The following is a 12,401-nucleotide window of genomic DNA, read 5'->3' on the forward strand; positions in this document are numbered from 1 at the left end:
ATCCAACATATGTTTGCGATATGATTTCTGGTGCCTCTTCCCTTTCTAAATCCATCTTGGATGTCTGGCATTTCTCACTCCATATATGGTAAGAGCCTTTGTTGTAGAATCTTGAACATTACTTTACTTGCATGGGATATTAAGGCAATAGTTCGATAATTGCCGCATTCCCTGGGATCCCCTTTCTTTGGAATTGGTATGTATATGGAATGCTTCCAGTCTGTGGGCCATTGTTTAGTTTTCCATATTTCTTGACAACGTTTTGTCAAAATTTGGACAGATTCAGTAGCTTCTAGCAACTCTATTGGTATGCCATTTATTCCTGGTGATTTGTTTCTTCCAAGTATTTTAAGAGCAGCTTTTACCTCATTCAAAAATTTCTGGTTCCTCCATGAATGAATCTGTCATCCTTGCATCTCTTTTATAGAGTTCTTCAGTGTATTGCTTTCATCTTCCTTTTATTTCATCTCGGTCAGTCAGTGTGTTCCCCTGTTGATTATTCAACATCCGTACTCTTGGTTTAAATTTCCCTTTCATTTCTCTCATCTTTTGGAATAGGGCTCTTGTTTTACCCTTTTTGTTGTCCTCTTCTATTTCTATACAATAACTATTGTAATAGTTCTCTTTGTCCCTACGTACTAGTCGCTGTATAGTTGCATTTACAGTTTGTGTTTCTGTCTCCTTTTGCTTTTGCTGTCCTTCTCTCTTTAACCATTTTAAGAGTTTCTTCAGTTATCCATTGAGGACTTTCTCTCTTTTTACTTAGAGGTATTGTCTGTTTGCATTCTTCCCTGATAATGTCTCTGACTTCACTCCATAGTTCTTCTGGCTCTCTGTGAACTAAGTTTAAAGCCTCAAATCTGTTCCTTATTTGATCTGTATATTCTTCTGGGATGTTATATAGATTGTATTTTGGCATTATGATTGCTTTGTTGTTGTTCTTTAGCTTTACTCTGATTTTCAATATTACTAGTTCATGGTCTGTACCACAATCTGCTCCTGTTCTTGTTTTCACAGAAAGTATGGAACTTCTCCATCTTCTGTTACCAATTATATAATCAATTTGATTCCTATATTGACCATTTGGTGATGTCTACGTGAATGATCATTGCTTGATTACAAAAAACTTGGTTTATTACAGTGGAAGTGTTTCTTTCAACAAGTATTTTAACTCTTGCTAGGTACTGTAATGACTGTTGTGAAAGGCAACATACTTAATTTGACTGTTGCTTACAAGAATGCATTTGATTTACTGAATGATACATTTAAGCTTTGGCCTTTCTTTGTTCTTTTAACTTTCTACCCCCAGACCATTTTATACCTAAACTGTCCAATCCATAAAATAAACTCTGGAAGGGAGCTCATTGTGTTTATTATCAGATTCTTAATGCATATATGCTTAATAATATAGCTCCAGTGATTGTAATATCCAAAGTGGACCTTCCATAAATTAGAGAACATAGAATTAAGAATAACCTGGCCCCATTTACTATGTCTGCGTTTCAGAAGAAAGAGCAATGCTGCCTCACATATTATGTGCACATGCCTATATTTACATGTATACATTGTTTGGAAAATGTGCCTTCAGTTTGTGTGTCATTTTTGGTTATTTCAAACTATAGCTTTGCATTGTGACGTATAGTATTTCTGGAGATCAAATAATATTGTTAATGTCAAGTGATGAATAATACTGTAGCTGTCTCCTGCTTGGTCATCTATATGTTGTTGCTGTTTGTTAAGGACACTTGGGAATTAATTGAGGTGAAAAGTGCCAAAGAGGGTAAAAGGAAAGACATTTGAAAATTAAGGATGAGCTAATCTCCCCCATTCCATTTCATTATTGTGCTGTGGATTGGCTCTGCCCTGCATTTCACTCCACGCGCCTCCTGCTTCAACGTGGCAAATTTATAAAATTAATTTCAAATTAGTGTATGCAGTGTTTTATTTGCTTCTCTTTTTTCATACATATTACAGAACACATATGCACATGATTTAAATATAATGCAAAAAGGAATCTAGATATAATCATACATTAGCAGCACGATTTCTCCTCACATCATGATTTAATCAATGCAAGTGGGTGCATATGTTCATTTATTAAATCATAGCATGAAAAGGAATCTTAATGCATTTAAAAAGATGATATCTAGATTCCTTTTTTCAAGGTATTTTAATCATCGTCCTCATGCAGATTGGTAAGAAAAAAGACACAAATTGAGAACAGCAAATTGTGTGTATGTAGCATTATGAACAAATCTGGAAATCAAAAATGGAAGGAATGGCAGATTACTCATCAGTGCCACTTCATTATCATTATCAGGTAATTTATAATCCTAAATCCTAGGAGAAATTTGGGTGGGGAGAAATTTTAATTGTATTTTGGTAGAATTCTGAAACTTGTTTTTTAAAAAAAGTATTCCTTGAGCTTTAACTCAAATTTTAGCTAGTCTTCCTATCTTTAGAAGGTGTGTCTTCTCTTAATGAGTCAAAGGTGATATTCTCTGGAATGAAAAGTATCATTTCAGCACTTTCCCCTTTTAAAAACTTCAGATAGTTGCAAAGAGTTTTCATCTCTTAACATCATGTTCTCACCTCTCACATCATAGCACCTCCACAATTTGTGGTAAGACCACGCGATCAGATTGTTGCCCAGGGCCGAACAGTGACCTTTCCATGTGAAACTAAGGGAAATCCTCAGCCAGCTGTGTTCTGGCAAAAAGAAGGCAGCCAGGTGAGTCCTCTAATGTTAATTGTATTCTTTTCCTTCTTTTTTTTATATCATCACAGCATATACAAATGTTTCTGTGCTAAAAAATATTATTTTAAAAAGCCAAAATATTTGCATTGATAATTCTTCTCCTTTCAAAGATGCTTTCTTCTCCTTTGAAATATGACAACTATCACTCTTTACCGGCATCACCATTACCACAACTGCTGTGTTTCAGTTACATGAACTCTGAACTGTGGTGACTAACTAGGAAAGAGATCTGAGGTTGTACAGCTCATTGAAAACATTGTCCCAGTCTATAGCAAATTTGAAGAAGATGAATTCCATGCTAGTATTGTAATACCTTTACTCAAATGTATGCTGCAGCCACAGTTTTGAGTACTGCATACAATTCTTGTTGCCCGATTTCAAACATGATATTGTACAGCTAGAAATGAGGGAGAACAGGGCAATCAAAATGACCAGCAAACTGGAATATCCTTGCTACAAGGAAAGGTTAAAATACTTAGGGCTCTTTAGTTTAGAAATAAGTGACTAGGAGAGGACACAACAGTAGTTTATAAAATTATGCATTTTATAGAGAAAGTTAATAGGGAGTTGTTTTTTCTTCAATTCCTGTGATACTAGACGTGAGGGTTATCCAATGACAATGGCAGGATTTTCACAAAATAAAGTATTTCTCATACACAATTGGAACATGGATGAGGGGGGTCAAATTTCTATGTATAACCAAGCCCTTGACGAATGAGCTGGGTGCCTCTATGTTAATTCAGATACTTGGTGCAATACCATTCCAGGTAAGGAGGAGGTAATGACCATCCATAATATTTGATCTCCCTCACCAGGAGACCAATCCACACTATTGTCTGGGTTTCAGCAATTGTTTGTGGTGCTGGGCCAGAGACTCAGAACACAGGTGTTGTGAGTGTAATATTCACCCCATTGTATTACAAACCCCATATCCAAGCTGGTGGAAGTAATCTCAGATGTGGCATTGGAGGAAAACACATTTCAGACCATGACTCAAGATCACAAACTCAGAACTTATAACTGAAATGAATACACTGGTTTATTGATCCACAAAACTTAATGGTATTATGAAATGATGCACTGATAGACAATACAACAAAGATAATTATAGCAACTTAAAGTAACTTACAAAATATCTTAAAGCAATGAGATATCTATCTATAAACTAATGATTAATGATGAGAACTATTAACAGTAAAATAATAAAATATGAACTAATAGTATTGACAAGATGATTAAAATATCATTGACAAAGAAAACATTCAAATTAAATCATATAGTTTCCTTCTACTTCCATCCAGCCCAACTGCATGTGTATTTTAGCTCTAATATTAGATTTTAAAAAGTCATAGTTATCTATGAGTGTGTAGTCCTAAAGTCTTCAGCTTGGGCAAAGCAAACGAAAGCAGGATGCAAGGCAGATAGCAAGAAAAAAAGAAAAAGTAATCCAAAAGCAATTCCACCCCCACCCACCTCCAAGAAGATCTCACTAAACCATAAATGTAATACCTTTTATACTAACCAGAAGAACTGATAAGGAGGTAGGAATTATCCAATCAGATTTACAATAATTTCAGTAAATGTGGGTGGACCCCTGTAATACTTAATCACAAGTAGACCATGAATCCGTCTGGGAGGGGACTACAAGGAGCAAATGGACCGTTGCTGCTTCAGTGATTTTCCAGGCAGTGCCATTTCACACACATTAGCTCTGCCAATATAGCAAAACTTAGCATTCTGTCATTGTTTTGACTTCACATCCACTCTAATTGGAAAACCAAGGCTTCTTTTGCTAGCAGTTAGCAGTACAGAGGTACAAGCAGCTTTTGCCCAAAAATGAAAGACATGGCATATTTCAGCCATTAGGGCCAATGCTCTGCTCTGCCCACATCAGAATGTTGGGTTCATGCACAATGGAATGTTCTCTTTTTCACTGAATATCCAAACCACCACCATCCCATGTGATATCAGAGATGACTTTTGGAAATCCCTGAAATATCAATTTAATGGGACTTATTTAAAATTAATTCAAAACCTTAAATGAAAAATATGGATCACATAATATTCAGGAATACTGTCCAGAATGTGTCAATAGCTGTATATGATTTTCTTAATGATATTAGCTAGGTGACTGCATTCCAGACTCCACAGCATTCTGGACTCTCTTATCGTCACCTAATTTAACCTCAATATATATTTTTCATAGATGTTGTCACATGTTAGGTGGTATAGCCGGATGTGAAGGTTCTTCCATTTTTGGTTTATGGAAAATGAAAATCCTGAAGGATTTTATTTTTTTTAGTGTGTTGGGATTCATTTTTAGGGCTGCAGTCCTAATCCCATTTATTTAGGATTAAGCCCCATTGGATAAAATAGGATTTACTTCTGAATAGACATAGCATCGCACTGTAAATATGGAGTGGGGTCCTCAAACCTGAGTTATTTCAAATATTATAATTGTATGTGCTCAGTCTCTTCAAACTAGAGAGTGCAGTAATCCCCAAGATGGCAAAGTGTATAAACTGAGACAGTTTACAACTCACAGAAGTATTAAACTTGTTTACAGCATTGGTTGGAAATAAAATTATAATATATTGGGAAAACACAGAGACCTCTAACAGTCAGCATTTGTATATATGAGCAAATCAAATGATGCCAAAGAAATCTAGGTAATTCAGGATACAGCACTTTTTGAATTATCTGTGTTCAGCTAGGGATTTCACAAATACAAGCACACAGATTCATCCTGAATATTATTGATAAGTGATACTGTAACAGGAATCTCTCTGGATATTTACATTAAACACAGGGCAACCCAGTGGACTCAATGAAAATAATAAATTACATGTTTACAAAAAGGAATTTAAAAGATACTAGAATTTGCAGCATCATTTTTTCCTACACTGTGTACATATTTTAAGGATGTGACAGTGTTTGGTCAAGAGCTTATAATAAGAGTAGGAAGAGAGGAAGCTTGTCAGTGTCTTTTACCCAGTCATTATGCAAAAACCTCATAATGCAAGTATCTTTTCCTTCTGCAGACCTGGATATACTTTAAAGGAGGGATTGGAACCTCCGGCCCATCAGCCAAATTTGTCCCCCAGTTTGGCCTGCAAGGCTGTTATCCCCAAACCACATCTAACAGCCCCACACCTGATATGACATTTTAAAGTATTATTATTATTATTTGATCTTTTGGGTATTTGGGATTATATGGATATCCCACCACAGGGAGAAATTGAGATGTCACCTTTATTCTCACATCATTTGACTTATTTCCAGAGGAATGCCAACTGGATTGGGCAAACTCCTTTATTTCAATTATGCATACACTATCTTGCTAGTTATTTTTGTTTTGCTTCATTATGCAAAACCTAAGTATGGTCAGGCTACTGGTCATAGCAATTTGTTTATATATTTTTAAAACTGCAGTGCTCTTAGCTTCACTATGGATAAAATTGGTTCAGGGGGGATATATGACCCCTATTTGTGAAACTACACCAAGAACTGTTAGCAAACATTTTAAAAACCTTCTTGTAAAAGGGGCTTAATAACATGGTAATGTTTATGTAAAGTGGGCTTATAGTGACACACTTGAATCTAATAAAGTGGACATTCATCATGCTGTAATAAAGAGAAGAGCTTCTAATTAAAGTAGGACATCATTTGCAGGATTAAAGTCATTTAGCGTAATTGAAAAGTGTTAATACCCTATTTTATCCTTTTCCATTGGTATTACTTCAAGGGTAAAACATTTTAAGGTGAAAATGTGTCTTGTGTCTTTAATTGAATGTTATTACCTACTGATTGTAACATGCTGAAGCTGTTTAATTACAAACCTGCAGAATTAATTACAGTATTGAGACCCAGATCCCAGAGGATTAGAGTGTTCTCTGTTTTTTTGGCAAATAAGTGTAACATAAAAATTGATACCTCAGTTGTTTATAATCAAACCTTGAAACATAGCTCAATGTGATTCATTATACCCACATGTTTTTTTCTTAATTGAGCTGCAACGAACCAACAAAGGTTAACCAGGTTAATGTTTCCATCCTAATATGAAATTGTCAAGGCTTTGTAGTGAGACATCACCTTATTAAATATTTTTAAAGTCTAGTCACTGAATTTTATCATCAAAATCAAGAGCTTGATACTTTTGCCTTGCTTAAATTCATATGTGACAAATGATCTAAAGTTTTTTGTCTGTATTTCTGGTTGTCATTTGAATTGAGTGAGATATCTCTCCTTCCTCATCAAGAAATCCCCTTCTGTGGTATTGTTGCCTCCAGCTACTTACGTTAGCTTACTATTATAAAATATAAGGCATCCTTCATGTTGGACCTGGTTCTCCATCCTATCTTCCTAAGTACAGCCAGTTCCCCATAAACTTATCCTACTGCCAGTTTATGCACCAGCAGCTGGTCTTTTGTGTTTAGTAGCCATTTCCCTAATGCTTGTAGTTGAACTTCATAGAAATGTGCCAACCTGATGCCAGGGAATGTGCACACTTCCTTGAGCCCATTCTTTTGTAAGCAATATTTAGGCATAGTTTAAGTGTAACTCTCCTGAAGTAGATAGATTCAAACCAAGGATAAAAGTGATGCTCTGTCTGCTGCAACTCAGTATTCTTGATTTAAACAATATTTCTGCTGATAATGTGTTACAAGTTCAACCCTTAGTCTTTATTCGGCACCACAAAAATCATTTTAACAGCATGCAAAATTCACTGGAACTTGAAGGATCATGCTTAATCTTGCTAAGCAGTATGGATGATTATTTTTTAAAAAATGGAGAATAAGCTCTGTATGCACTTTTTTAGGAATCTGAGGTCTAATTGCATTTCAATGTCACTATTAACCATTGTTTATCATGACAAGAATGAGCCTAACCTCCCCCTGGACTTGTGGTCTCCCCTCTCCTTCTCCAGTGCTGCTACAAGGAGGAATTTGGAAGTGTATGCTCCTGATTTCAGTTCAGCACAGTTTTATGCTACATCCTAATATTAAATTGTGGTTAATTTTAACTTTGGCATATTGAAACAAACCAGCTTCATACACTACTGTTTGAAGTTGGCTTGTTTGAAACAAATCCAGTGGAGTCTACCCCATCTGGGTAAATGGGGCACAGCCACACCAAACTCAGTCTGCTCTCAGCCACCCCCTACCTGCCTGCTTTCTTACTTACAACCAGTCCAGGGGATGGCACTTCCTCTCAGCTTTCTTGCCTTAGTCTCAAGGTTGCCCTTGTAGAACTCATCAGAAAGGAGAATTGTGACAAAACTAGAATTAGTTAGCTCTGCCTATCATTGCCTCTGACTCCACTTACTGTTGGGCTCCCTTCCTTCTGCCCTACTAGTCCCATTGGGCGCCAGCCACCAGTGGTCAAACCATTGTTACAATTAACCACAATTTGTTGGGCTCAGACAATACACCAAGTTGCAGTTAATTGAAAACAGAAGCAGAAGCTGGTTAACTGTTCCTTGCAGTTGCAGTTGCACTGGAGGAAGAGAGGGAGTGTGAGAGCTTGGGGAAATGCTAGGACAGATCTTATCATGGCAAACCATAGTTTATTGTGATATCCATATTCAGTCATTGTGTCATTACTTTTTTGTGTGACATCAAGGATTTATATGTGATTTCTAATAACCCACAAATATAATGGCATTATAACCATGGATCTGTTCTTTTCAATGGTGAGAAACCTTTATTGCAATAAAAAGTTTGTTGTTTCCAGATGTATTATGATTGATTTACACAGTGAACTTCCCTTAAAGGGCTCACCAGCCACTTTTCTTAGCAAGCCATATAGGACCATGTAAATGAGAGTAACCTTATTATTAATGCATATTTCTTGTAGTGAATATTACTTACACTATAGAATCAATGGCTTACACTACAGAATCATTGGTGATTAATAATTTTTGCACTGAAATTGTCTGCATTTTCTTTGCAGAATCTCCTCTTTCCAAACCAGCCTCTCCACCCCAATACCAGGTATTCTGTGTCACCTACAGGGGATCTTACAATTACCAATATTCAGCGTTCTGATGAAGGGTACTACATCTGCCAAGCACTCACTGTTGCTGGAAGCATTTTAGCAAAGGCTCAATTGGAAGTTACAGATGGTAAGAAATTAGGATTTGTGTTATGTTCTATATCACAAAATAATTTGGAGGCTATTAAGTATAAGTCACTGTGATGGATAAAATATTTTTTGGGATATAGTTTGATACACAAGCTAACTATAAAATAAAGTGGCATTGGCTTGTGTCTCACCCATTCTCCTTTCAAATATCATACAAATCCTATTTGTACATTTGTTTGAGGGATTTATATATTCAACAGTTCAATGAAATTTGCAGGATGCCTTACAAAATTTAAAATAGATTAAAAATATACAAAAATGTACTGCAAACAATGAAATCACTAGGAGCAGCAAAAAAAAAAAAAACAAGCCCAGCCAGGATTTGAAAAATGAATGAAAAGGCCTGAGAAAATAAAAAGGGCTTTGCGTGAAATGAAAATTACACCAGAGCATTCCACAAGTGGAGCCCTTTCATCATTAGCTACTCACTGCAACTTGGATGGTGGGAGAACCCAGAGAAGAACCTCTGATAAAGATCTTGGTGTACAGACAGGTACATGTCAAGACAGGCAAACTTTCAAATACCCTCATCCCAACTGTGAAGGTCTTTACTCTGCAAGCCAAACTATGGCTTAGCAAGACTGGAGAGAAGCTCACCGTTGTTTTGGTCTTTCTTGATCCTTTTCATTGCAATGATTCACTGAGCTAAAACAAGGTTTGGCACAGCATGTCATCAGAACTGGGACTCTAGTTTAAGCTCTCTCCTCACTAACCATGAGCTATAGTCAAGGTTTGTTCTTTACAAAAGGTAAAGTTTAATTACCTTTTGTAATTAATCACACCACTGATAAAACCAGCTTCCCAACAAAGTTCCCCAGTGTCTGGTCCCAAATTATATATAATGTACAACAAATATGCTAGGCCACGGCTTAGTAACTTTCTAAGAATAAAATGCATTTTAGCAAAACAGCTATCAATGCAAAGCCAGAATTTAAAAGGGTTTGTTTCTTACCATCTTTTGATTTTGTAAATTGCCCGCATTCATAAATGCCTTTATCTTTCTTATTGTTACCAATATAAATAGCATTGTAGTAATAGTAGTTTCTCCTGTGCATGGAAAAGCTGATCTCAGGTGGGTAGCTAGCTCCACCTAGCGGCTGAAGGCAGCAGAGTCCTAAAGAGTATAGTGGGGTTTTTTACAAGGACTTCCTGCTCTGCACAGCTCCTTATTTCAGTTTCTCTTCTGCCTTCCACCAAGAACGGTTGATCTAGCTCCTCTCTGCATTCAGGCCTGTATAGTTTGGTGTGTTTTTTTCCTATTGTGTGTCTGTGCCTTTTCCTTCCTTTACTGTTTTCCTATGTGTCTCGTTTAAAACAAACAAAAAGGGGTTTGTCATTCTACGTTTCCCCCACCCGAGACTTTGCGACACACTGAAGGATTCCTCGAGACAGCTACGTCTCACCAAGCGTTACAGGGGTGAAGCATCCCACGACCTTTTGATTAGCAAACTGGTCAAATGCAGACTAGATGGAAATACTGTCAGGTGGATTCACAACTGGTTGGAAAACCGTACTCAAAGAGTGGTCGTCAGTGGCTCTGCTTCGGACTGGAAGGAGGTTTCGAGTGGAGTGCCACAGGGTTCTGTCCTGAGGCCGATACTCTTCAACATTTTTTTTTACAATAATTTTTATTCAGATTTTCATAAAACATACAAAACAAAATCATAAAACATTCAAAGACAAAAAACAAAACAAAACAAAAATGATTAAACAAAAAAATAAAATGTTGACTTCCCATTTGTCGCAGATCAAATCAGTTGTAGGTCTACAATATATAACAATCCTGTCTCTTAAATTATATTATAAAATCACTTTCCTCCAGTAGTTATCTTAATTAATCATCAAATCTCATAAACATTACTTTATTCTTTCCACAAAAAGTCAAAGAGAGGTTTCAATTCTTTAAGAAATATATCTATCAGTTTTTTTCCAAATAAACATGTCGATTAATCCATCTCGTTAATAATAATAATAATCTTATTGTCATAACCATAGTCCAAATAAACATATCGATTAATCCATCTCATCAAAATCTGTTAGGTCCAATAATTTCAATAGCCATTATTCCATTATCCATATTAATTCCATCTTCCATCTTCAATAGTCCTGTTAAGTCCAGTAATTTCAGTGTCCAATCTTCCATTATCAGTATTCCATAATAATCTTGCTGTCATAGCCATAGTCATATAATAAGAGTCTGATGGGAATTTCCTCTATCCCAAATATTTTCTTGCCATCAATTCTGAATAAGTTGCTGAAATATTGTTGTAAAGTCATATCTGTGTTCTTTTTTACAAAATGCACTGGCTCATCTCTTGAGAGTTTTTCCATTGTCACATGGCTGCAGTTAATTCCATAGATTTTCTCTATATCAAGCTCCATCACGTCATTCCAGTCCAGAAGATTATCCAAGCCATTGATAACTTTATCTCTAATATCTTCATTAATTTCTTCAGAGATAACATTAAATTCCAAACAGTAGATTTTATTTCTAATATCCATAAACTCCAGATCTTTTTCCAATTCCACATTTGTTCCAATCTCCAGGGCTTGTATCTTCCCTTTATTTTTTCTTTTCTCATCTCTGATCTCATTCTCCTCTCTCACAGGATCCCCTATTTCTTTAAGCTCCTGCGTCATTTTGCTCAGTTCAATTTTCAGCTCCTTACTGCCCTGTCGCAGGGTTTGTTTCGTTATCTCAATCTCATCCATTATTTTCTGAAACATAATTACTTCCAGATTCTCAGCCACTTTCTTGATTGCCATTTTTAAAACCACGAAAACAAAACAAAAATAAAGAAGAACCACTTCTTATTTCAGCAACAATTGGGTTAATATTCCAGGCTTGATGACATCACAGTATAAACAGAGCAGCCTGCCTTATCTCTCTATGTTCAAGAACACAAAACAAATTTAGTTCCCAGCATCAAAACAGTTAGTGGCGTCGTGAAGAAGCAGATTCGTCAAAATAAAATAGACCAAAAAGAGAATAGTCCCAGACAATATAATGTTCCTCGGAATAGAAATCCCTCTTCTGTTTATATCTTTAGAATGCACTTCCAGGACAGCTTTTTGCAATAGAAACAGAGATAAGCTGTTAATTTCGTGAATAACAGAGAAGAGTTATAGCTCACCCAGAAGTTCTTTAAAGCTGATTCATTTGACAAATCTTTTTGCTGCAACAATTTAAGCCAAGTAAAAAAAATAATAGAAAGAAGGGTGCTTGCCTGTTAGTCCGTTTTCTCTTTGAAGAAAAGATAAACGTATCGCATTAATCAGATAGAGCTTGTTCGGAAGTCCGTCCGGCATTGCTGGCTGGACCTTTTCTCATAAATTAATGAAATCCAGTCCTCCCAACAAAAACAGGCTTTTGAGGTTGATCTCTACGTTTCTCCCTGCCCGGGAGAAATTTCATCAGTCAAAAAAAAATGTTCTGACTGATTTATATCTGAATAAGCTTCTTTTGAGGCGGGAGCCCGTCTCAAAAGCAGGCACAAGC

At 36.2% G+C, this 12,401-nt stretch overlaps 1 protein-coding gene across 13 annotated transcripts in view; it reads left to right on the forward strand.

Moving 5' to 3' along the window:
- ROBO2 (roundabout guidance receptor 2) overlaps nt 1–12,401 on the forward strand; it is an 863,595-nt gene that overhangs the window by 620,247 nt on the left and 230,947 nt on the right. For all 13 annotated transcript variants that reach the window (XM_061627931.1, XM_061627933.1, XM_061627938.1 and 10 more), the window contains 2 exons: nt 2,607–2,731; nt 8,711–8,882. In XM_061627931.1, the coding sequence (XP_061483915.1) occupies nt 2,607–2,731; nt 8,711–8,882 (297 nt within the window). The remainder of the gene's footprint in view (nt 1–2,606; nt 2,732–8,710; nt 8,883–12,401) is intronic.

The sequence above is a fragment of the Rhineura floridana genome, chromosome 5 (assembly GCF_030035675.1).
Source record: "Rhineura floridana isolate rRhiFlo1 chromosome 5, rRhiFlo1.hap2, whole genome shotgun sequence".
In the NCBI taxonomy this organism is placed as follows: domain Eukaryota; kingdom Metazoa; phylum Chordata; class Lepidosauria; order Squamata; family Rhineuridae; genus Rhineura; species Rhineura floridana.